The sequence below is a fragment of the Channa argus genome, chromosome 9, assembly GCF_033026475.1.
Source record: "Channa argus isolate prfri chromosome 9, Channa argus male v1.0, whole genome shotgun sequence".
In the NCBI taxonomy this organism is placed as follows: domain Eukaryota; kingdom Metazoa; phylum Chordata; class Actinopteri; order Anabantiformes; family Channidae; genus Channa; species Channa argus.
This window is the reverse complement of record NC_090205.1, coordinates 10,016,361-10,038,812: the sequence shown is the minus strand read 5'-3', so window position 1 is coordinate 10,038,812 and position 22,452 is coordinate 10,016,361. Positions and strand designations below refer to the sequence as shown.

Below are 22,452 nucleotides of genomic sequence, written 5' to 3'. Positions count from 1 at the left end.
TGAAAATCTGTCTATCCATTTTCCTTTTCTAGCAGACCAAAGTGTGGGAGCTTCTTTTTTACCCTGAGTGGGTGAGTGGCATACTGTGAAGACAGAATTATGCAGCAGCATTTGCTTGCCTAGGCTTTCTGTCTATATTCTGACTCCCAAGATAGACATAGGAGAGAACGATGCAGGAACAGAGACTTAAGAAAAAACTAAAAGACACTAACAGAGAGTAATGGAAAATAACATCCAAAAACCTATGGACAAATACTTGACTATAGGATGTAAAATGTTAAATCTTCATTTAATATGCATTAAAGAATAAAACGTCTTTTCCAACACAATCCATTGCAAAAATATAGAATAGAAAACAAAACAAAAAAACCCTTTCTAGTGCTGCAGTTCTCTGGGTAAAACTTGTAAAAAGTGCTGCAGTCATCTCAAATAATACTTGTGTATCTGAATGCTGAAGCAAAAGAACACACACACACACACACACACACACACACATCAAACAAGCATGCACCCACACACGCACAAACATACAGTGCAGAATTAATACAGACCCTACTTTTCCCAAAGGCCCTAATCAATTGGGCCAACTCAGCGAGATGTACAGTTTAGCTCTACACCCTTATCTGCAGCACCAGCCCATTACATTGAAACTTTCTGTGCCATCTACAGCCCTTTGTTGCTCCCTGAGTTCATCTTCTTTCCTACACCGTGAGAATTTGCAGTTCTCTATCAAACCGAGCAACTATCCACATCACTATATGAAAGACCACCCGAGTCGCAAAACCGTAGGTTAGGCTTCAGTTTCTGTTCAGTGCCTCCTTCACTCCCCAATCACACATTGTTCCTGCCATTTTCCCTAAAGCAGGAATAGAAGACGTGCAGGGACAGGAAGTGACTCAAATATTAAAAAACTGCTATTAGTGCAGTGCAAGTGAAGTCAGAGTGGTGCTATCATCCTTTGTGGCCATTAACAGCAATGTGAAACGATAGCTCAAAATACTGTACACACTGTGGTTTTCTTAATTATTGACCCAATGTCATGTAGTGCAATAAAGGCTGCCAATAGTCACTATTAATTTTACATACTAACAAACTGGGCCTTCAGTCAGATCAATAAAAAAGACGTTTGAGTTTGGAAGAGCACGGGAACAGAGCATTAACAGCAAAATCTATTCTGTGCCGATTATTCATTTCAAGTTTTACTGTGTCATAGGAGATAAATCCATTTCTCTCAATATCATGGAATTTGTGGATATGCATTTGTGTTTTGAAATGCATGTGGAATTCAACTATGCTCACATGACTATTTTTGGTGAGTGATCATGAGCAGTTACAAACACATACTGTACAAAGGTATCACACAACTTTATAATGTGTCTTAGCTTCAGGAACGCTAATGTCGTGTTCTGTCCCACATCAACTCAATGTGTCATTGTTGTCTCTACAGCTTGGTAATCATTATTTTCCAATGCATGTGTGTTATAATCATGTGTACTATTCCACTTGTATCTTTGTCGGTGTCTGTAGGGAAAACACTGTTTGCTTTAGTGTCATTGTCAATGTTTGATAAATCCAAATTACTGCTTCACTTGCCGCAGATGAGATTTACTGTATGGTGGTGTAACAATGGAGCCGAGACTAATGTGTTTTGCCTCGAGACCCATTCAGGTGACCTGTCACTGCTTCCCCCTTCATTTAAGCCAATTTCAGGCTCGGCTGAGCTGGGGAGTTTTCCATTCAGGTTTTCCGCAGATTCCGTACTAAAGCTGGGAGGAATAAGAACTAATGCTGACGATTAGCATTAGACCAAATTCACTAAGGCAGGGGGTGGAGGGTCTGACACAGTTAGGTGCAAAAACCCACTGGTAGTATATTTCAAAAGGAATTTAAAAGGCTTTTTTACTTTTGCACACAGTATTAAAACCTCCATATTATATAGTGTATTAGATTATTGTACACGCTGTACAAGAAGCTTGAGGTGCCCTGGCAACTATCTTTCATGGTATCAGAACGGATCTGATGGAGGCTAAACCCTTGACATATGCAACCTTCAAATTCTTTGCTTTCAAGCTTACAACTAATCAACAGAACATTGGATCCACCTGGAAGGATCTGAAATCACAGTATACAATTTGACCAACAATCAAAAAGTTTTGTGGCTATAAAAGGTTGAATATTAACTAGGAGTTGTTATGCACATTTTAATACAAGCCTTCATAAAAATCACAAGCATTTGTTATTGACTGTGATATGCATGTGACTCATTTTCCCACTATGCAACCCTCTAAACTCTCATCGGTCCTGTGAAGGTGTTTCAGAGGCAAGCAATGTATGAATATCTGTGGGAGTAGCCGATGGAACAATGGGCAACTGATGAACAGCCACCTACAAAACTGCTGCCCACAAATGCTCATCAAATGCCTGCAAGTATTTTAAGGACAATCATCTGCATTTACTCATTCAGACATCAGGTCTGCCATTCACCAGCAATACCAGACAACAGCTGTGTACATGCGAGAATGTGTGTATGTGTGAGTGTGGATTAGTGTTATTTCAAGGCAACCTTGCTACAGGAATCACTAATCGGAAAACGAGTGTGTATGAATCTAAGGATCCTCCAACAAGTTTATATAGATCACTGTTCATACATATAGTACTAAATGTGTATTTGCACTTTACATTCCACCAACATTTAAGTCTGGGTTTGGCTCCCCTGGCACTGGGCCAGTCCAGCTGTAATACCCAGGGGTGGAAGAACTGAGAGCGAGTTAGCAGGGTCACCCTCTCCTCTCATTAGCTGGGTAATGAGCCATGCTATGGAGCTGCTGTAAAGGCACAGAGCAGCTAAACCTCTAATAGCTACCTCCAACACCAAAAACAACTTTGGGTACTATTAATACCATTATCTTAATATGTGTGACTTTGGCTACAGGTCTCATCCATGACTCATACCATGGTATTTCAACACCTCTGGCTTAGAACATTTGTTCTAAAATATTTCTTTTTCTCTCCACATTTTTCCTGCCTAATGTCACTACACACTGTCAATATAACCCCCCCCCAAAAAAGGGAGGTGTGGTTCGATCTCTGATCCAAGAACACAATAAAGTGCAAATCCGAATGGCAGCTTAATATTCTTTAGTGGGCTTCTATAGATTTAGATTGAGAAAACAGCAATACAATTTAATGTGAAAATATCACCAAGCACATATAGTACATGGAAAACAGTAGACGACAACACAGCTACTTAGCTTTAAAATAAAAACACATTCATAAGCAGGTAATGTTGTTCTGGGTTTGCATGCGCCTGTTTTAATTGCAGTGTGTTTTTGGGTGTGTGTTTGGGTCTGTGTGTGTCCTTATTGGTTTTAGAACATAGCAGGGGCACAGCCGAGTGTCTTCCTCCAGAAAACTAAAGGTGACATTCAAGATATAAGCGCACACCATATTAGAAATCTCTAAGGGACGCACTTCTCTGTTCCCTCTGTCTTCCTGTCCTTCACGCAATCCCTAAATAAGTCCTTGATTTATTAAATCACATAAAATGGAGGAGTGGCTTTTAGTTTAATTCTTAAATATTAAAATCCTTGGTGGGAAACCATAATACAATCCCTCCATAAAGTATCTGATCAAACAGACTTCTCCTTAACAAAATGTGTAATGCTCAATGCTAAGTTCTTTTAGAAATGTGGTGGCTGCAGTACAGAGAAAACAGCAGACAGTGTGCACATGTACTAACACACCACCCCATATGTACACACACCAATATTGAGGAGAATCAGGTGTTGTTGTTGTTGTTTGGAGGGAAGAGCCCTTATAATGTCACTGTTGCCACGGTGACACAGCATGTTCTTGTCACAGCTGTGGAACAGTGAATACTCATCCTAAACCTTATTTATACCCAAAGCAAACATCCATCTTCCCTCTCCTCCTGTTCACCTTCCTTCCTCCACCTCTATCACGCCGTCTGCCTCCTACACCCACCTCCTCCTCTTCCTGTTTGCTCTGACCGTGTTCAAATGACAAGTGTGGAACAAGAAGATACAATTCAACTGTTGAGTACACACTGCCATCGCCTTGCTTCTCTCCAAGCCTACTTAGACAAGTTTGACACACCGAGGAGCAACACTCTGATTACCTGTGTGTCACATCACACCCTGTGTGTGGGATCTGTTGTAACTTCTTACAGTGTTTGGATGTACAGCTGCTGAAAAGGTCCTCCCTCACAACCGCCTCCCTTAAACTGATAATATATCGGGTAGTGTAGTCATGCCTCATCATCCATCATACCCAAGGAATGCTCACACATTTATCAGGCCCAGTCATAAATCCTTGAACAACAAATCATAATTCAGATTTTATATGCGAGTACCTGCACTAAATGACAGAATTGTTAGATGCTAGGGGCTACATCACAGCCATCTGCTTTATTATTATTACTGTAGTCCTGAATTCAAATGGCCAGATGATTTGGAAATCTAATATTTACTATGATAATTATCCTTGAGTGTGTGTAGAGAAAATCCTTTGACAGCTATTATGGATGTGGCTCAAAAATAACAGAGGCCAGAGGCTACTGAGTGCATAAAAGAACAAAGTACAACAGACCAGACTCGTACACCTCTACACATTTTTAAATTAAATTATCTTTAGGAGCATTTTCAACAAGGGAAAACAAACATTTGTATAAACCAAATCACAATTCTACTTATAGAAACTGTTCTGGTTCCGTAGTTTTGAGTGTAACCTCTAGTCAATACTGGTGATACACATATTGATATTGTACGAAATCTGTGTTTCTTTGCCCACTCTGGTCTAGCCAGAAAATTAACAACTAAGTAAAATTTTTGATCAAAATTTCAACCAAGATCTGTTGTTTCAGATGAATAATATATTTCCTGTCCTTTCTAGTATACAGACTACAGTGGCTACCTCTGATCTGGTCTTTTCTAATTATCCATATCCACGGTTTATTAGCTGGATACAGTGTGTTCGTCAATCAAAAGCTAGAAAATCCCATTTCAGATAGGGGTAAGGGACGAAAAGTCAAATGATGTCTCTCAGCTTCGGAGTGTTTGGATATAGCTGACTCAGCTAATCTGCAGTTGGTAAATACAAGAATAGTCCAGGTTTGCGTGGCCACCCATGGACCAACACCATTTCCCTTTATGTAAAGTGTCTTTTTCTTTAAATTAGGGTTCAAGACAATGGTTTTATTTCCGTTTCCTGAAAGATAAAAAAAAAGTACTACATAGAAACACCAATACTGAAATGTGATTAGAGGTCTCCATTAAGGCACAGACAGGAAAGTCACTACTCTGCCTGAGGAGCGTTTACAGCACTGTATGCCCTCTACAGGCTCTTTGCTTATAGGAATCTGGCACAATTTAAAAGAGAGGAAGAGAAAAAGTCAGAAGACAAAGTGAGAACCCCCCAGAGCTCGATGTGCAAAGGATTCATATGTTTGTCTACACGCATTATGTAAACAAGGCCGTGGATGAAGGAAATGTAGCTTTTAGCTTTTCTTACTCTCTTCTTAGCCTTTTACTTGCTCCTATTTACCAATTTCCCAAATGTGTTCCTTATGACTCATGTACCTGGCCTGAGGACCTGTTTGATTGCCTGACAGAAATGCAAAACTTAAAGAGTGTAGGCAGGAACATACACACAAATTTATCACCACTGACAATTCTTACCCATACACACAAACAAACATTATTATCATCATCATCATCATCACTCCCCTTAGGGGTAAACACCTTTTTCTATTTGGTTGATATCCATCGGCAAAGGATAAACATTTCTTCCTTTCCCTGCACCTCCCCACAGACATTGCTCTGTGGGTATGGAATATTTCTCACATGGAGATGGAAGGTGGGTCATCAGTCTCTTCTCTTTCACAAAGCCCATTGACGTGTGATACCATAAATGAATGAAGTGCAGTAACAGGCATTTCATTTAATGCACGTGTGCCATAGCAATAGAGAAGGTGAAATCGATTCACACCGTATATTTACAATTGTTTACGTGCGCACCTTTGTTTTTTTTGGCTTTAAATGGTTCAAATGTGATGAAAATGGGGCAAAGGTAAAGCAGCACTTTACTACTGACCTACTATGGAGGCAGCACTGACCAGCTGTGGCGACGCTTTTCAGAATCACTGCTTCACATCATTTTTCAGAGTCAGCATATTGAAAGCTGTTATCGCATGGTAACAGACACAGCTGATTCAGGTCATGTGATTAGCCTCAGAGCTGTGGACACACACTTTTACCTGCCCTTTTTTCCAACTCCTGATACACAATAGAGACACGAGCTGGATTCACACACAATGAAATTAACACCCACACACCAAAATAAAATATACAATAAAAATATAGAATGCTCACTTTTAATTTACAGATATGAAGGGGTTTTAAACATTATTAAAATGTTGAAAATAAACTGTGTTATGACAGTAAAAGGCAGCAACACTAAAGTGTGAGCTCAGTCTACACTTCAGTTCTAATGCACATTATAAATGTCGCAGTTCAGACCTCTCTCAGGTTTCACATCAGCTATGAATAGAGATACACCTGGGAGGCTAATGTTTGTGCATTGTCCTTGTGTTACTGGTTTGGTGTGTGCATGTGTGTGTGTGTCTAGGGAGGTTGCAGTCAGCTTTCTCTCTTTACTTGTTTTCCTCTGTGGATTCCCTTCTTCCTGTTCCAGGTTATATTTCATTAGAAATTCTAGCAAACCTGATTTCATGCAATAAATGCATTACCTTAATCAACATTGATGAGTTGAGCATGCATTGACACACACACACACACACACACACACACACACACACACACGTGTGTGTCACTAAGAAATTCTAGTTTACTTTTGTGCTCCTGCCTCATCAGTATGGCAGGATAAACCAGTTGTCCATTACCCTCAACTCTACTGTCTGTATACCATTGGTGAGTGTGTATGCACATGTGTGTATGATTTGTGTTTGGAGAAAGCTAATAACTTGAATTCTTTTTCTCACACTGTAATTACAATGCACAGACACAGAATTGTTTCACTTGCTAACTGCGCACATCACACAACATTAAAGCAACCAGATATTCCAGCACAGCAAGCTAACCATAATCCGCTTGATCACAGTGTGACTACGGACCACAAGCCTCTCCGCTTCATCTGAAGATTCGAGCTTTGACTCGCACATGAAAAACCAAATCAAAATAAATAACTTGGTCAAGGCTAAGTGTAGATATGTAAGTCATTCCCTGATGACAGATGTTTTTAGTTCCACGACCTATTCATGATGTCATTATCAAACCAGCAACATGGGTAGAAACAGAAGTCTTGCTGTCTCACACAAACACACACATCTGGCCATGCCAACAGAAGTTGCTTACTGTGTTCTCATGAAGTGGCAGGCGGAAATGCAAACCAGCCTTACTGACGACATGATGACGACCAAAAAGTGTTGCCTGGTAACCCCATCCATACTAATCGGCTTCATTAATGCTCCACTGAGGGCAGATATAGGCAATAAAGGAGCAAATAAAAGTGAATGGGTGGGAATGTGAGAAACATTGTCAATAATTCTTTTAAAACTCAAAGTAAAAAATGTTATTATTATGCCTATAAAAATTCTTCTCAGCTCTGAATCATCAGGTGATTTTGTACCTACAAGAAGCCAAAGAAAGAGCTGCTGACCTAATATGCTTGATAATAAAATTTATTCTCAAGACTTTTGGCTGACTGATCAACATTGCTGCCATACACAAGGAATGGCTTAAGAGGGGAATCCAGAAAACCAGTGCTCCCTGGAGTTGATGATAAACATAAACCGTTTATGGAGATGACCAATGAACTCAGTTCAGTGCACTAAACCAATGAAGTCACTAACTCACACTACAGTACATAAATTAACTATGACTGTGATTGTTTTTTATGTTCCAGTGAGACAATATTGTATAATAAGCGTTTGATAGATGTGGTGTTTCATTGTGATGCATAATTGTTCCGACTATGTGCACCTTATGGCTCAAAGCTTAACTGTGCATGTAAATTTTAATTTCAGTGGAAAATACACACCAAACACACACACATAAGGCAACACTGGCACACCTGCGACCACACACATCCTGTATGTCTGAAGCGTTTCATGGGTGGATGCAAAATACAATATAAAGGGAGCTGATATGTTTGTCTGATGTTACAGACTGATATATCAGACACATAAAGCATAATGGACAATGGGGTATTATCGCAAGATCCACTATGAACAGCAAATGTAAATTACACCATTTTCACCACAGTAGCTACAAATTTAACATAAACAAATGAATGCAATTCTGATATGCTCATTTTGACACTGAACGTTACTAATTGTGCCCATAACAATGTAACTTTATACATTATTCATTATTTCTAGTATTGTCATTTTGTGTATAGCATACACATCTCCCGCTTTGTACCACAAACATAGCCTCACTTATTAGAATTCACATAATACCAAAACAAAATTCTATAATTTGCATAAAACCACTCTTTGAACAGTTTGTTCAACTTCAATTTGTTGTTACATGATTTCCAATTAATTTGAACACAGCAACTGTCTGTGTGCTCGACCAACTGTGAACAAGAACGGATTAAAAATGTCCCAAGTGAGTGGATACACATGTGGCTTTTTATCTATAAAATTCTCAAACTAAATTGATATTTATTCTATACTGCTAACATTTACAGAATCAACACGGTTTCTAAGCCACAGATGAATAAAGCAGATAGGACAGTTTTCTCTCCAAGATATTTTTTTTTATTTTTTTTTTTATACGAGCTGTTCATGAACACAAGTCACATTAGAAATAAAAAGCATGACCCACTCAGTGAGTTAATTCATCAAACATTTGACCAAAATGGTTTAACACATTCACAGTAAAGGTTACTCAACCCTCACGGTCCACATTTCTTATCACTTATGAAGTGAAACTAAAGAATATCACAATCAGAATTAAAAATTTTATTTTAAATGTGTGACTTACGGTTTTGAAGCGGAAAACTTACTTTACACATATGAAAATAAGATTTTAATATCTTTGAATAATGCAATCTGTGTATTATTTTAGTGCAAAAAAAATTGTTTCAGTGTTTTGAACATTGCTTGCAAATATTCAGGACACTCCTTTCACTTTTTTTTATTTTATCATTCTCTTTTCAGAGGTTCAAATTTGCTCTTTCTGACCCGACCCCATTTTAACCTGGGAAAACGATCTAAAACTGAAACGAGGAGCAGGGAAAAATACAGTTTTATAACAAGAAAAGGAGACTGAATTATTTGAATATAAGATTTGTGATTTGATGAACATATGGTTTCATTTTTTATTGTATATTTGAGCAGATTTGAAACTCTGGGAAGAGAGTGTTGGATGTCTAAAACAAGGTAACTGAAAAAAAAAAGTGTCTTTAATATTTGCAGAGCACAAATTTTAAAAAGAGATTTTTAACACTGAATAAAGTTTCAGATAATCAAATCTTATTTTCAAATGTTCGAATCTGCATTTTCATCTAAAAACCATAATATACACCGTCATTATTTACTTTAAACCTTTCAAACCTTAGTTTCAATGTTGCAGATTGTGATAAAACTTTCACATCATAGTCACTGGGAAATTTGCCATGTTTGCAGAGGCCTTCTCTTGTGGGAGGGTAATCACCATCTATGGTCTATTTATAGTCAGTGTCTGTATCCATGATTGAAGCACCTGTAAAATAGGCAATTTTACAGTCACTGCACCTAATCACTCAACTGTGGGTGGGTAATAACCTGTCCAGGCAAGCTGAGACCTGCCAACCGGTTATGAGCACACACAGCGCACAGCGTATGAGTATGTGTGTGTGTGTGTGTTCCAACCTGTTCTCACGGTATGACTACAAAGACAAACAGAAACTGACCAAGGGTTTTCATGTTAAGCTTGTCAGTGTCTTTGACCACTGAAAAATGAATTCTTCCTCTCGAAATGTGTCTGCAGCTACACTTCAGAAGGTGCATAGAAGTGCCAGCTTTTTCACAAAACAGGATTTAGCTTTTTTAAGTTAATTGCCCACTTAATCAACCCTCTAGAGAAGAGCCCCAAAAAGGTGAGAATTAAGAAATTACTCAGTGCCCTGCCTACACCTGGGCACATAACTCAACTCCTCCCAGGGTGGCAACAGAGGGTGCTCGGCTTCTAAATAAAATACAACAGCAAACAGCAAGCACAAATCGCAAGCCTCAAAGAAATCAGTTCAATCGTGGAAAGAAATGTCATTTTTAAATGTGTGGCATGTGTAATTTCACATTCCACTCTTTTGCTATTCTGACTGGTTAATTTGTGAGTTAAAGTTGACTTAAAGTTATAAAGTGAGCACCAAATGCTCCCGTGATTAATGAAAAGGCATTTGTGTAAAGCAAACTGTAACTTTTAAGAATTGTGAGATATGCACAGTCAATTGTTTTAGCATTGCGTCAATTAAGAGGAAAAATGGGACATGGCCAATAAAGCTGTATATGTCATAAAGAGGCAGCTGTGTTTTGGTGTTTAATCAAACACGGTTAAATAAAATCAGCAACTGATATTTAGATGGTATATTACCAACACCAAATCTACAGGTAGCATGGCTTTTTACCAACAGTTATTTGAATTAGACCAACTTTGACACCCTCTGAAAAAAGTTAGATATCCATAAGCATAGCAATAAACATTTAGAGCAAAGTACAATGGAAAGAATGAAGACTGTTCACAGCAACATACTGAAATAATTGCTTTTTTCAAATTCAACTAATTTCACATTTGACTTTGGAAATGGCCATGTTCCCTTTCAAGATGAATTTCTTTGTGGATTCTAATACCAACATCATGCTTAAGACAACACAACAAACTAATGAGAAGAGTTCCAATGGAAAAACTCAGCTCATAAAAATTCCACTTACTGTAAGTGGTTAGGTATATAGTAAAAAACAAAACCACTCGTAATATAACAGCTAGTGTTAGTTTTATTAACATTTTGACCAACAGCCCACAGTAGCTTAGTCTGGCTTTGTCACATTTTTGCTTTTGCTTTCTGTAGTTAGGCATGTTTTAAAATAAGAGAAACTGAATTTTATGCTGTGGGGGAACCTTCTTAATTGTGTCTTTAACTTTCCACCAAAGTTATTTTCTTATGTAAGAAACGGGCCTTGCAGTTAAATAATCTTTTTTCCATCTCATAGTAGCAAATCCTTGTTCAAAAAGTTGTCAGGAGGCTGTTTTTGGGCTGAAATTGAAGATCTTTCAAGATCTAACCTCACGGTAGAAGGCAACCAGACTCGGTCACCTCAGACATTCACTAATTTGAGAATACTTCACTATGATTCAGCTTTTTATAATATATACTACATTTAAAAACCTAACTGTTAGTGTTCTCAGTGAACTTGTTTAGTGTCTGCATATTATTTACAAAAGCCTCTTACTTGTTTGAGTTTCTTCAGGTCTTCATCCAGCTCTAGATTGTCCAAGATAACAGCCACAAAGAGACTGAGCAGAATCTAAAATGCAAAAGAAGAGGTGCATAAGAACACATGCTGCATATAAACACAAATTGTAAATGTCATTGTTACTATCATAATACAAAGTTTGCTTAGTAATTGTACGTGTGGCTTGATCTGTCCTAGAAGACATCCTGTCTGTCTGGGATGAGGTATGAGTCATCCAGAGACTGCGTGTGCTGTCTGATGGCTCCCCGTATCAGAAGGCCAAACACCAAAATGTCAGCACTTCTTACGCCTTCAAGTCTGATTAACTGTGATTAGATGTACCACTTGAGAGAACATTGAAGGGGCAGGGGCACTAATTGAATGCATTAAGAAAACACTTCATGTATCCTTTTGCCACTTATTTTCTCCAATCTTCTTTTACTGACAAAAATAATAAAACATAGGTTTGAATAGACTACTGTGGCAAATATGGGATGTCTTAAAAGAAACACTCTTGACAAACAAATTGTATACACTTATAGACTTATACATTTAAAGCAGCAGAATATATTGCTCACCAGAGTAGCAAACAAATGGTAGAGGATGAAGTAAATGGCTACAACTGGAGCCCACATATGACCTACAGCCACCAGAGTCTGGTCCATGACATCTACCCAGCCCTCCTGCGTTAAGATCTGGAACATGGACATGAATGCCTACAAAGAAAAAAAAAAAAAAGGGCAAGATAAAAGAAAGTGAGGGGCAAAAGGCTGGAGAGAGCAACTGAAAGATAGACAGAGGCAGGGAAGAAATTATACAGAAACGCAGACAGATTTCACATTTGAAAAATGTTTTTTTATTTTCCCACAGGAGAGCAAATATCACACAGCTGATGCATGTAGACCCATCTGACCATCTTGTTCTTGCTTGTAACTGTGAGCTTTCTAAACATAAACCAAAGATAGAATAAAGACAGCAAGTGGATAGCCATCTCATTTTATGGTCTGCTCTGCTGCCCTTTCATCTACTGGACAGAGGTCAGATAAAGGAGCAGGGAACAGCAAGCTGCCAGACAGTGGCCCCTGGAGTCAAACGGCACAACTGCGCTTCCTCCTTAGCATCCCACCGCCAGACAGTAGCTCCCTCCATCCCAACCCTTCCCACCCACTGCCATGTCCCAGTCACTGCAGATAAAGATAAATCTGGCAAAAGGTCTGCCCATAGGGGAGACAGCCAAACATCATTAACGGTGATGTGTGTTTGTGTGTGTGTTTGTGTTTGTGACGCACAAGCAACACAGAAATGGAGAGACAAAATCAGCATAGCATACAAGTGTCATCTGTTTATGAGCAAGCCTTCATGTCCCACTGTGCCTGGGATCTTTAGTGTTGGAAGGGAGAAAAAAAGTGAAGGAAAAGATGTGGCTAATGTGGGACAGAGAAACTCTTGAGCAAATCAAAGGAGCTTCCACGCCTGTCGACCCATCATCAACATTTGCAAGCCTATGCTTTGCTTGCATCGTTCTAGAATTGCTGATGTGAATTTCTATATTCCTTTATACCAACTGCATTTTTAAAGTGCATTTCATGTTTCACTGGGAACTAATCATTTGAATACATTCAGATATTCACACAGGTTTTTTTCATAATAAGTTTAGAAGACTCTGTGTCATGGTATTGACTCTTACTGCTGCGATTCCCTGAAAAATGGTGGCTTTATATTTTCTACAATTAACTGCATTGCCTCACAGGTGAGAATACAATTCAAACTAAAAAAGGCTCCAATTAAAAACTCAAAAAAACGAACAAAGTGTATGTAATAGTCAGCAGTCATCTACAGGAAGTCCTTCACAATACAATGACAAGGTGGCAAATCACAGCCTGGTCTGATTACCTGCTAGTAAGTAACTGCTCCTCAGCTCTTACTGTAGAGAATCTACAGTAATGATAGTATAAGCCTAGTAGTATTGTAAAAGACCCTCATGCTCAGCTGAAATTTACCCAAGAAGAAAAATGTTTTGTATACTTTATGACAGATTATTATCAATCTATTGAATACATTTGTGACAGTACTAAGAACACTTTATTTTTACAAGGTGTGACTTGATTGGAAACAGTTTTCCTAAAAAACCTACAGAAAACTCTGTAACCTGACCTAAGAAATAAGCAAGACACATGATCATACCCACTTATGTTTGTTTTAGTTTCACCAAATGACTCAGTTTGCCCTCTTGAAGGGAGGGTGAGTATGATAGGATTCCTACCCTGGGGAATGTGGTGAAACGGTCCAGCTCCTCCACGAAGCAGAACATCTGCAGACTGATGGCCGACATGACGATGAGAAGGCTGGCTGTGAACACCACCAGGCTGCCTAGTTTTTTACCTGGACCAAATATCTTATACACAAAGTCCTCCAGTGCTGGGGAAATCTTAATGAGACGCACCACTCTTAGTACCTGGGGAAAGAAATGTGCAACATAAGTCTAATATAGGGCTGCTGTTTGTGTGACCACTGATATATTGTTCACAATGGTGGTTTTACAATCCACACCAATTAAAGCAAGAGTTGTTCTAAAGACGGCTTCAACTAAATATCAGTTATAAAAACTAACATCAAAGAAAAGTCAAATGTTAAAAGCATTGATCTTAAAAGCATTTGCCACTGATCTGACCCTGTGGCAAATGTGCAGTGATTCTGGGCTTAGCCCCTAAATTGCTTGAGGTGATAAAACCCCCCAAAAGGTAATGCTCCTTGCTCAACCATTGATAGGGGGATCCAGAGAGTGGCTATTGATTGAGCCTTGGTCTGTGATGCCCCTGGCAAAAGACATTTCTTTAGGATCTAGCTCTGAGCCAAATTATTAGCTATTTCCTATTCCCCAGATATACAGCAAAATTGGGGAGAAAAGTGGAGGATGCTGGTCTGAACCTGAACCTGAACCCGGGAAGCTACTGTAAACAAATAACAATAGCTCACACTCACAGCATGATGACAGATGGGATAAAAAGACTGTACCTTCTACGCCTGAGAGATGGCGATGACCATTATCCATCATTATTTTATCTAAAAGATGTAAGCCATAGGGCTAAAAGAAGAGTATGTGGGGGGGAGAGGGCAATAACAACAATGCTAATTCTTTGATTTGGGTTACAACTCACAAAGTACCGGGGAGGTGAAAATGGACTAATAATAAAAGAAATATAAAAAATATATATTTGAATGTTAAATGCTATTAGATGCATGTCTTTTGAATGTTAGCACAAACATTTCACCGCATTAATAATAAAGTGGGTGTACTATACGCATTTTTCAAGAATGAAAACCAATCCGTGAAGTGTGGCTAATTCGGATTCTAAAAATATACAGTTATTTTACATTTTCCAGTTTGTAATTAAGCCTATAATGTGCCGTTTTCATTTCAGTTATTTTCTGTAGACTGCAGCTGTAGTATTTGTGTTTGCATGTTTGCATGTATTAAGTTCAGTGTCTGCCTCAAGCACATGTACACTTGTAGATACCAGCTGTTGAAAGAGTAACTCAGGACCAGGGCAGTTTTAAAGACTCATTAAAAAGAAACACAAAAATGCCCTGTCTGTGCACAATGCTTATCATGGGCTTCAGCAAGGTCACAAGGTTAAACTTTGGGCAAAGTACAACAATATTCATGAATGATAAATGATAGAAGGCACTATTGCCAGATGGGCCATGATATGCAGGGACATACAGAGATTGAGAACTGCACACTGAGGCTCAGATGTATGATTAATATTAAAATAAAGCCACCAGAGTGCAGCACTTTTCACTGAATACATCAAGTTTAATTGTTCCACAGAATGTGTCATGACTGAAAAATGCTACAATTAAACTCAGAAATCTATTTAGCTGAATTTCTGCCAGACATTTGTGGTGTCAGGACATTTAGTGCATTCTGAATGAATGGAGGAGAGGTTTTTAACCTAGAAGAGTGATATGATTGATCTGTCCTCATTATTCACAAAGGAAAAAAATGTCACAAAATTATTCAGAGCTCCCGTTCTTCAAGTGAGAATGATTTATATGGTAAATATGCAGGGATTTATAAATATTTGTTTTATGTACTAAAAGTTCATACAAGCACATATGGGCACACATGCATGACAGTGTGTATGTGTGTATCCACACCTGAAAGTAGGTGAACTGGGAGTGGTAGAGGTCAGGGTAGATGTGAAGTGTGGTGCCCACCACCAGCAGAGATTCAAATTTGTGCAGAGAGGAGCTGATGTACCCAGTGAAGCCAAGACACCAGATCTTCAGAAGAGCTTCCAGGTCAAATAAGACAGTAAAAGCAACCTAAGATAAAATGAAATAAACCTTAGTTTTGATATTTAAGATTCAAGATTCAACAACTTTATTGATCCCTGTTTAGTTTATGTCCTGGAAAAACACATCTCTCAGCACAGATATTATTTTCCTTGGTTAAAGCTAACTGCAAGATAAAGACTATTAACTTTTTTAAATGTAATTTTCCTTTTTGCATTCATGACGTAGTTCAATGGTTACTCAACAGAAAAAGGCCAATGTATCATTATTACAAAGAAATTTGGTGCCGGCTCGAGCTGAGGTGACCCACCACAGTAGTGGTGAGCCGTGGTTAAAATTAAAGGAAAACATTCTTTTACTAGGCAACAATTATTTGATATTTAACATACTGTACTGCATTTCCAATGACTGTATAAAATTCTGTTCAATATGAGTCATGCAGTGGTAGTCTACCAAATGTATAATATATAACTGAAGTAAAAATAAAAAAATTAATTAAAAAAAAAATCTAAATTTAGTTTTTCCACTGTTCCACTCTTCAGGAGGGAAAAATACAATAAGAACGAGTCAACCAATTGTCATTGTCCAACATAATGTGTATTTCTCCATTTAACTCTAACCAAGTGCTTATATTTCCTATATTCCCTTTACAACATTCACAACCACACATTGGAACAAATCTCCAGATTGATGGCTGCATGATATGGATTGATGGCGTGAGAGAAGGTGTGTGTTTTATCGGCTTCCTTATCTCCTATTTTCAGCTGTGTATGAGAGAGTAGTATGAAGGGGATGGTGAAAGTGGGCACACTCCTCACTATTTTTGTTAGTGCTTTACCACCTTCACACTGATGACAATGTTGGTTATAAGTTGCAACCCCAGATTTGATGGTTACAGGTGCAGCCCTGTAAGGCTACGGCCATTAGGTTTATCCCATATCTGCTGCGTGAAGATTTTTGTAAACACCCACCCAGAACTAAGGTGAGGGGGCACACTGCACAAAACATGAGAGACACTGTCTTTTCTATTACAGAGTGGAAAGGGGGGGGGGGGGCAGTATGCTACCTGCATTAACACCCCACAACTAAACAAGCTGGTGATAATGTAGCCATGGGCCATTCAGCTAAACTTCTGTAAAGTACATCTTCCAATAAAGCTAAAAAACTGAAGGTACACTTATCACTTATCCTCCCAACTGAGGTGAAGGCGAAACAAAATAGGCTTCATCTGAGGGAAGAGGACGTAGGAGAAACTGGAGGACAGCAAATGCTGCAGTGGGTGCCAGTGCTTTTCAGGGCAATTTTTGTCACCGCCAGTTGCTCCACCACCACGCTTTCCATCCACTGGGCAAGGAGTCAGCGACCACTCCACAAAAGTCACACATGCTCAGAAAGAAACAGTCTGTCCCATTACAACTGAATCATACAACATGGTTGAGCAATAAGAAAGGGTGTGTAGGCTGATGTAAGCTTCTGCAGTTACTGCAAAGTATACTCAGATGAGAGCATGTCAGTCCACAACTCTGACTGGAACATACAAGAATGTGGAGAATGTGCTGGGAACTGGAGAAGAGTCTCCAGACTACCACTGAACCAAGGAGGAGGGGTGGAAAACTGGAGTCCGGCCATCCATCTGTCCATCTTACATAACGATTGCCACAAAGAGAATCACTCTGAGGGGCTTCTTGTATGACAGAATGAGGTGAAAGTGAGAACGAGCCTCTCTGCGGTCTTTGGAGGTGAACACACTTGATGACTGTTTGTTGTCAGTATATGTTTCACCTCACATCCTGATGAGCCCCATCTCACCTGAAAAGTTCCTACAGCATGTGGGAATGTGCCAAAGATGTTAAGAGGCTGCACGGTGAAAGCCTTGCAAAAGCGTGGCTTACAGTGGAGAGCAGCATGAAGCACGGCCAGAGGGCTCATGGTCACACTGAACATAATGGTAGCAAGTACTGTATATTGCCTGGGTGACACAAGTCTGCAGCTGCCATCAGCCCTTGTGGTGGTGGGGGGGGGGGGGCCCAAGCAGTGGGAAAAACTGTATATGTTCAACAGGCCTCACTGATGCGTGTGCTTAACAGGGGGTTTAACATGCTCTCATGGGTACATGACCACTCAGCATGTGCGGGTCAGCACTCTGCTGCTTGGCTGAAATATGTTCCTGTTGTTAACCTGAAGGTTAGTGATAGGAGGCCTGGCAGGTGTGTAGGACATGTGAGAGAAAACACAAATGGCTGAATCACCTGATGCAAGGGTGAACGTTGGAAGAAATGACAAGGGATTTAGTTGTTTATCGCAAAAATGTATTAACTCAACAAAAATGAACATCTCTCCTCTCCCTCCTCCACTAGTCAGTACAAAGAAAGTGTACAGACATAAGCCGCCTGACGAGACACATCTATGACACAGGGGAAGGAAGTGTTATTTTTGTTCCAACTCCAGACCCGTGCTGCTTTGAAGTGTCTTTAAGACCAAATGTCAGTCATCGTCCAGCGCCACCATCTCTGCTGTGACCAAGAATGCATCTGGTCTTCACTGTCTCGTCTGCTCAGAGAGCCGGGCACCTAAGGGGCCAGGAGCTGAGAAAAGAAGTCTAGGCTAGTGTACACCAGCTGGGGCACAACAGGCAGCAGAAGTGTTAGTATGAGGCCATACACTCTCACATGCTGCCTTCCATTATACATGCTCTTAGCTCTTAACATAATATAAGGTTAGACCTGACTCTTAGAGCTCTGAGGATGAAAAAACAAGAAAAGGTTTTATTTATGCAATCTAATTGCATGACCATTCATGCGATCAACCAAATGGAGATAGCCTTAGAGGGCATAGGCTTAGAAGGTAAACCTATAAAAAAAAAAAAAACAAAACAGAATGATGTATGCATGTATGTTATGTATTCATAACCTGATGAATCAGTGAATGCAGATAGTATATTGTACAGCTAACAGTGGACAGGGCCAAGTCATTAATCACTCAGATTATGTACAATTAGATCCCCTTTGGAACTGTAAGACGAGTGTGAAAATTAAAAATAAAAGAACACACACACACACACACACACACACACATATACACACACACACACACCTCACCTCTGCTAAGTAAAACTCATCATAGTGTCTGCGGTAGTTCTCCCCTTTATAATAGTTGCTAGCAGCAACAATGACGTCCACAGCGACCATGCTCAAGATGAACATGTGGAACACAGAAGATCGCATCAGTTGCTGTGGAGACAAGAGCAGTGTTCAAGTGCAATCAATGTAAATTGTACACAACAGGCAAAGACGAAAAAACTTTCAAAGACACATGTGTGTATGTACATTTCAAAATAAAGGTTACTGTGAACACAGGCTGGGAGGCAAATGATGGACATTCAGATGTTCAGAGATTGCAGATGTGTGGACGTACAACATGCAAACCACAGGTTGTAATCTACTGTATATAAGGAGGTGAGAAAAGGCAGAGAGGGCAATCTGGGGCCTTTTGTGGGTTGCATGGGCAGATATCCACCCAGACAGCAGTGCATACATTCATACAGATAAAAACAAGAAGGGAGAGGAGTGATAAATGTGTGTTATTTCCTGTAGGAACAGAACTAATATTGAAAGCTTATAATGTAACATTTTTATTGGTATAAACAGTATCCTGACTGCTAGAAACCTCCCATGTATGTAGTTACACATATTTTCTGATCTTCATTAAAGCAAACTCCCAGAATTCATTAGAGCGAAAGCACCATACTTCATCCTATAAATGAGTTAATTTGTGCAAAAACGGGACACATAAAAAAAGAAATTCAAACAACAACGAAATGAACAAATGTGAGGAACTTGCTCCAAAAGAAAAGAGTGAGACAATGTCCGACTCCTCGTTAAGGCAAACACTGTAACTGTGCAATACTTTGAAGACAATATGACAGATGTGATCACAGGCGTAAACCGCATGTACTGTATGAGGCAGAAGAAACAGCTTGTGAGTGGGCAGAACCGTTCACCCAAAAAAAAGAAAAAAAAAAGGCTTGCATGTGAGATTGGCAATAGGAAAGACTAGAAAAAATGTGGAACATGAGAGAAAGACTTCAGACAGATGAAGAGTTTTTCTAGCAGCATTGCTGGAAGGATCAAATTCACCGCAGGAAAACGGGCCGCATGCCATCCACCCTCCCACACATAAATACACTTAGCGTACAAAGTCTTTAAAGTCTAGAAGGCCAGATCTGCAATTGTTTTTGATGCTTAACACATAATGATGGAATTAGTCGATATTTTTATCCACTGAAATTTGAGCTTGTGCAAAAATTACATGATATTTCGCTGTTCGGCGGAACTAAATAAGTAAAAATTGTAAAAAGTAAGAAATAAGAGCCCACATTTTCATTTTTATAGTGACTGTCTTCACTGGAAACAAGGCAGCAGTTAGATACTTAGCAAGGTTTATGAGCTCTCATGAAATTGACTACTGTCTGTCAGGAGGAAGAGCAACAGTTGGATTAGCATTACACCACTGCAAAGTGCCATCAAGAGGAAGTCAAGGCTGAACGCTTTGGTAAACAAAGCGTGTGACCCTGAGAGACCACTGCAATAATCTCATCCTCTTTTTTTTTTTACTTTGACCACAATCCTTCTCCAACCTTAACTGTTATTTTGTGCACACAAGCAAATGAGATAGTGTGAACACAAAATGTGCTATTTAACATTTCTATTATTATATATTTTTTACAGGCACAGTAAAAATATTCTTCAGTCACCACAGAATCTGAATGGCCTGTACTTCCCTAGCTTTGGCATAACTTTTCTGTAAGAACTTCCCGATAGTGTAAATACAGTTTTGGTGGTCAGGAGGGGAAATACTTGCCTAGAATACAGTATGTGCAGGCTTATAAAGTAATGTAACACCAGGATGAAAAAAAGAAAAGTTTCATTGCCCTCTCGCTGAAGTTTCCTTAACTGTAAAAAGTGAGCAGTTGGGCTTGGATGTACACACTCAGAAGTGCACTCTGTTGAAACTATAGCCACAGCCAAGACTGGACTTCACAATATACTCACACCGTCATCACGCTGTCATCACTACAGGAAGCTGAAAGTTTTAGCCGATTGGCCCTTTATGGCATGAAACTCCCTGCCTAAATTACTGGCTTATTTAGTTTTTAAAACCTAAAATAAGCATGCAGATCATTAAAATTATCTTTTGCATTTACTTCTACTATTTAGCATTTTTATACTGTACCTAGTCAGTTTACTAACTATTTACTAACAATGTTACCACATGCCATATATTTATCACACATGAAAATGTATTTATTTCATCTAAGCCTAGCTCAAAGTTAAGAACACTGGAGCATTTAGTTGCTGGTTATTTGGTTTTTTCTTTTAATATTTTCTTTTCTAGAACGCACGCACGCACGCACACACACACACACACACACACACACACACACACACACACACACACACACACACACACACACACACACACACACACACACACACACACACACACACACACACACACACACACACACACACACACACACACACACACACACACACACACACACAGCGGTTAGGCCCCCTGACTGAGTATGGACGTGACAAAGCAGTTTGACATTTCCAGAAACCAGACGCTCTCCCCCCATGGGTGTTTTGGCTGAACAGAGTTGTATGTGTATGTGTGTGTGCGCGTGTGCATGTGTGTGTATTTGTTTGTGTGCGTGTGTGTGCGTATGTGCGTGAGGAGGGGAGGGAGCAAGAGAGCAAGAGAGACAGAAGCAGACTGACAGAGAACAGAAAGTACATGCTTGTGCGTATAAAGCAGTTGGTTTTCTCAAGGTCCTGACTTTGCCCATATTCTCTGTCAGCTGTTGGGAATCACACTGCAAAGAAAAGCTGGGGAGAGAGCAGCAAAGAAACATGCATTTTTAACTTCTGTCATATGCAGATACAGCCTGCCCATCCAGCTCTTCTGGATTATAACCTTTGGATTTTTCTTTCACATTCGTCCCCATTTCAGAATTGGCTAAAGATGTGGTGTGCTTCACCAGATAACATGCTTCCCTTTTCATTCCTAAGGCAAAATGGCCTGGTTTGCTTAATGCAATTGACAATCCTGGTGTACCATACACGGCCTCAAGATGTCAGAATCAATATAACAGCTTCAATTGTTGGACAAGATGGCTCTCCCCTGCCGTTTGATGTTTCTTAGCTTGTGTGTCTCCTTTCCTACTTGTTTGATGGATGCTATTTATTTGTGTTGCCTCTGGCTGTGTCTTTGAAACACCAGGTGCTCACTGTGCACAGGCACAAGCATACACACACAAGCACACGTTCACAAGTAGACGCCACACATCAAATTGTGAATTTGTCATTGAACAGGTGTACACTAGCAATGTACTGCCTGATAGTAAAACACAGCATTATTTCCACTACATGAAACGACATTTGGAAAACTACAGCTTGAACTCAGGCCTTATTTTCTTGATTACACCAGACTGTACATAATAGAAACTATGTATGCAAATAGATATCAAAGACATGATTTCTACTGATGTGTATATGTATTTGGAGAAACTTGCCAATAAAAACACAACGTGAACAACCAAAAAGTAATAAACACCTATTTTTCATTTCATCAAGCCTTCTGGATTCTTGTCTGGAAATGTGTCTCACTAAATT

The 22,452-nt window shown here is 39.4% G+C and overlaps 1 protein-coding gene across 8 annotated transcripts in view; it reads right to left on the bottom strand.

Annotated features, from left to right (window-relative positions):
• Positions 1-22,452, bottom strand: part of nalcn (sodium leak channel, non-selective) — a 60,106-nt gene that overhangs the window by 15,313 nt on the left and 22,341 nt on the right. For all 8 annotated transcript variants that reach the window (XR_010915214.1, XM_067516481.1, XM_067516484.1 and 5 more), the window contains 5 exons: positions 18,874-19,005; positions 15,638-15,805; positions 13,740-13,931; positions 12,055-12,192; positions 11,474-11,548 (listed from right to left, as the gene is read on the bottom strand). Coding sequence is in view for 7 of the 8 variants with exons in the window: in XM_067516481.1 (XP_067372582.1) it covers positions 11,474-11,548; positions 12,055-12,192; positions 13,740-13,931; positions 15,638-15,805; positions 18,874-19,005 (705 nt within the window). In the remaining variant the exon portion in view is untranslated. The remainder of the gene's footprint in view (positions 1-11,473; positions 11,549-12,054; positions 12,193-13,739; positions 13,932-15,637; positions 15,806-18,873; positions 19,006-22,452) is intronic.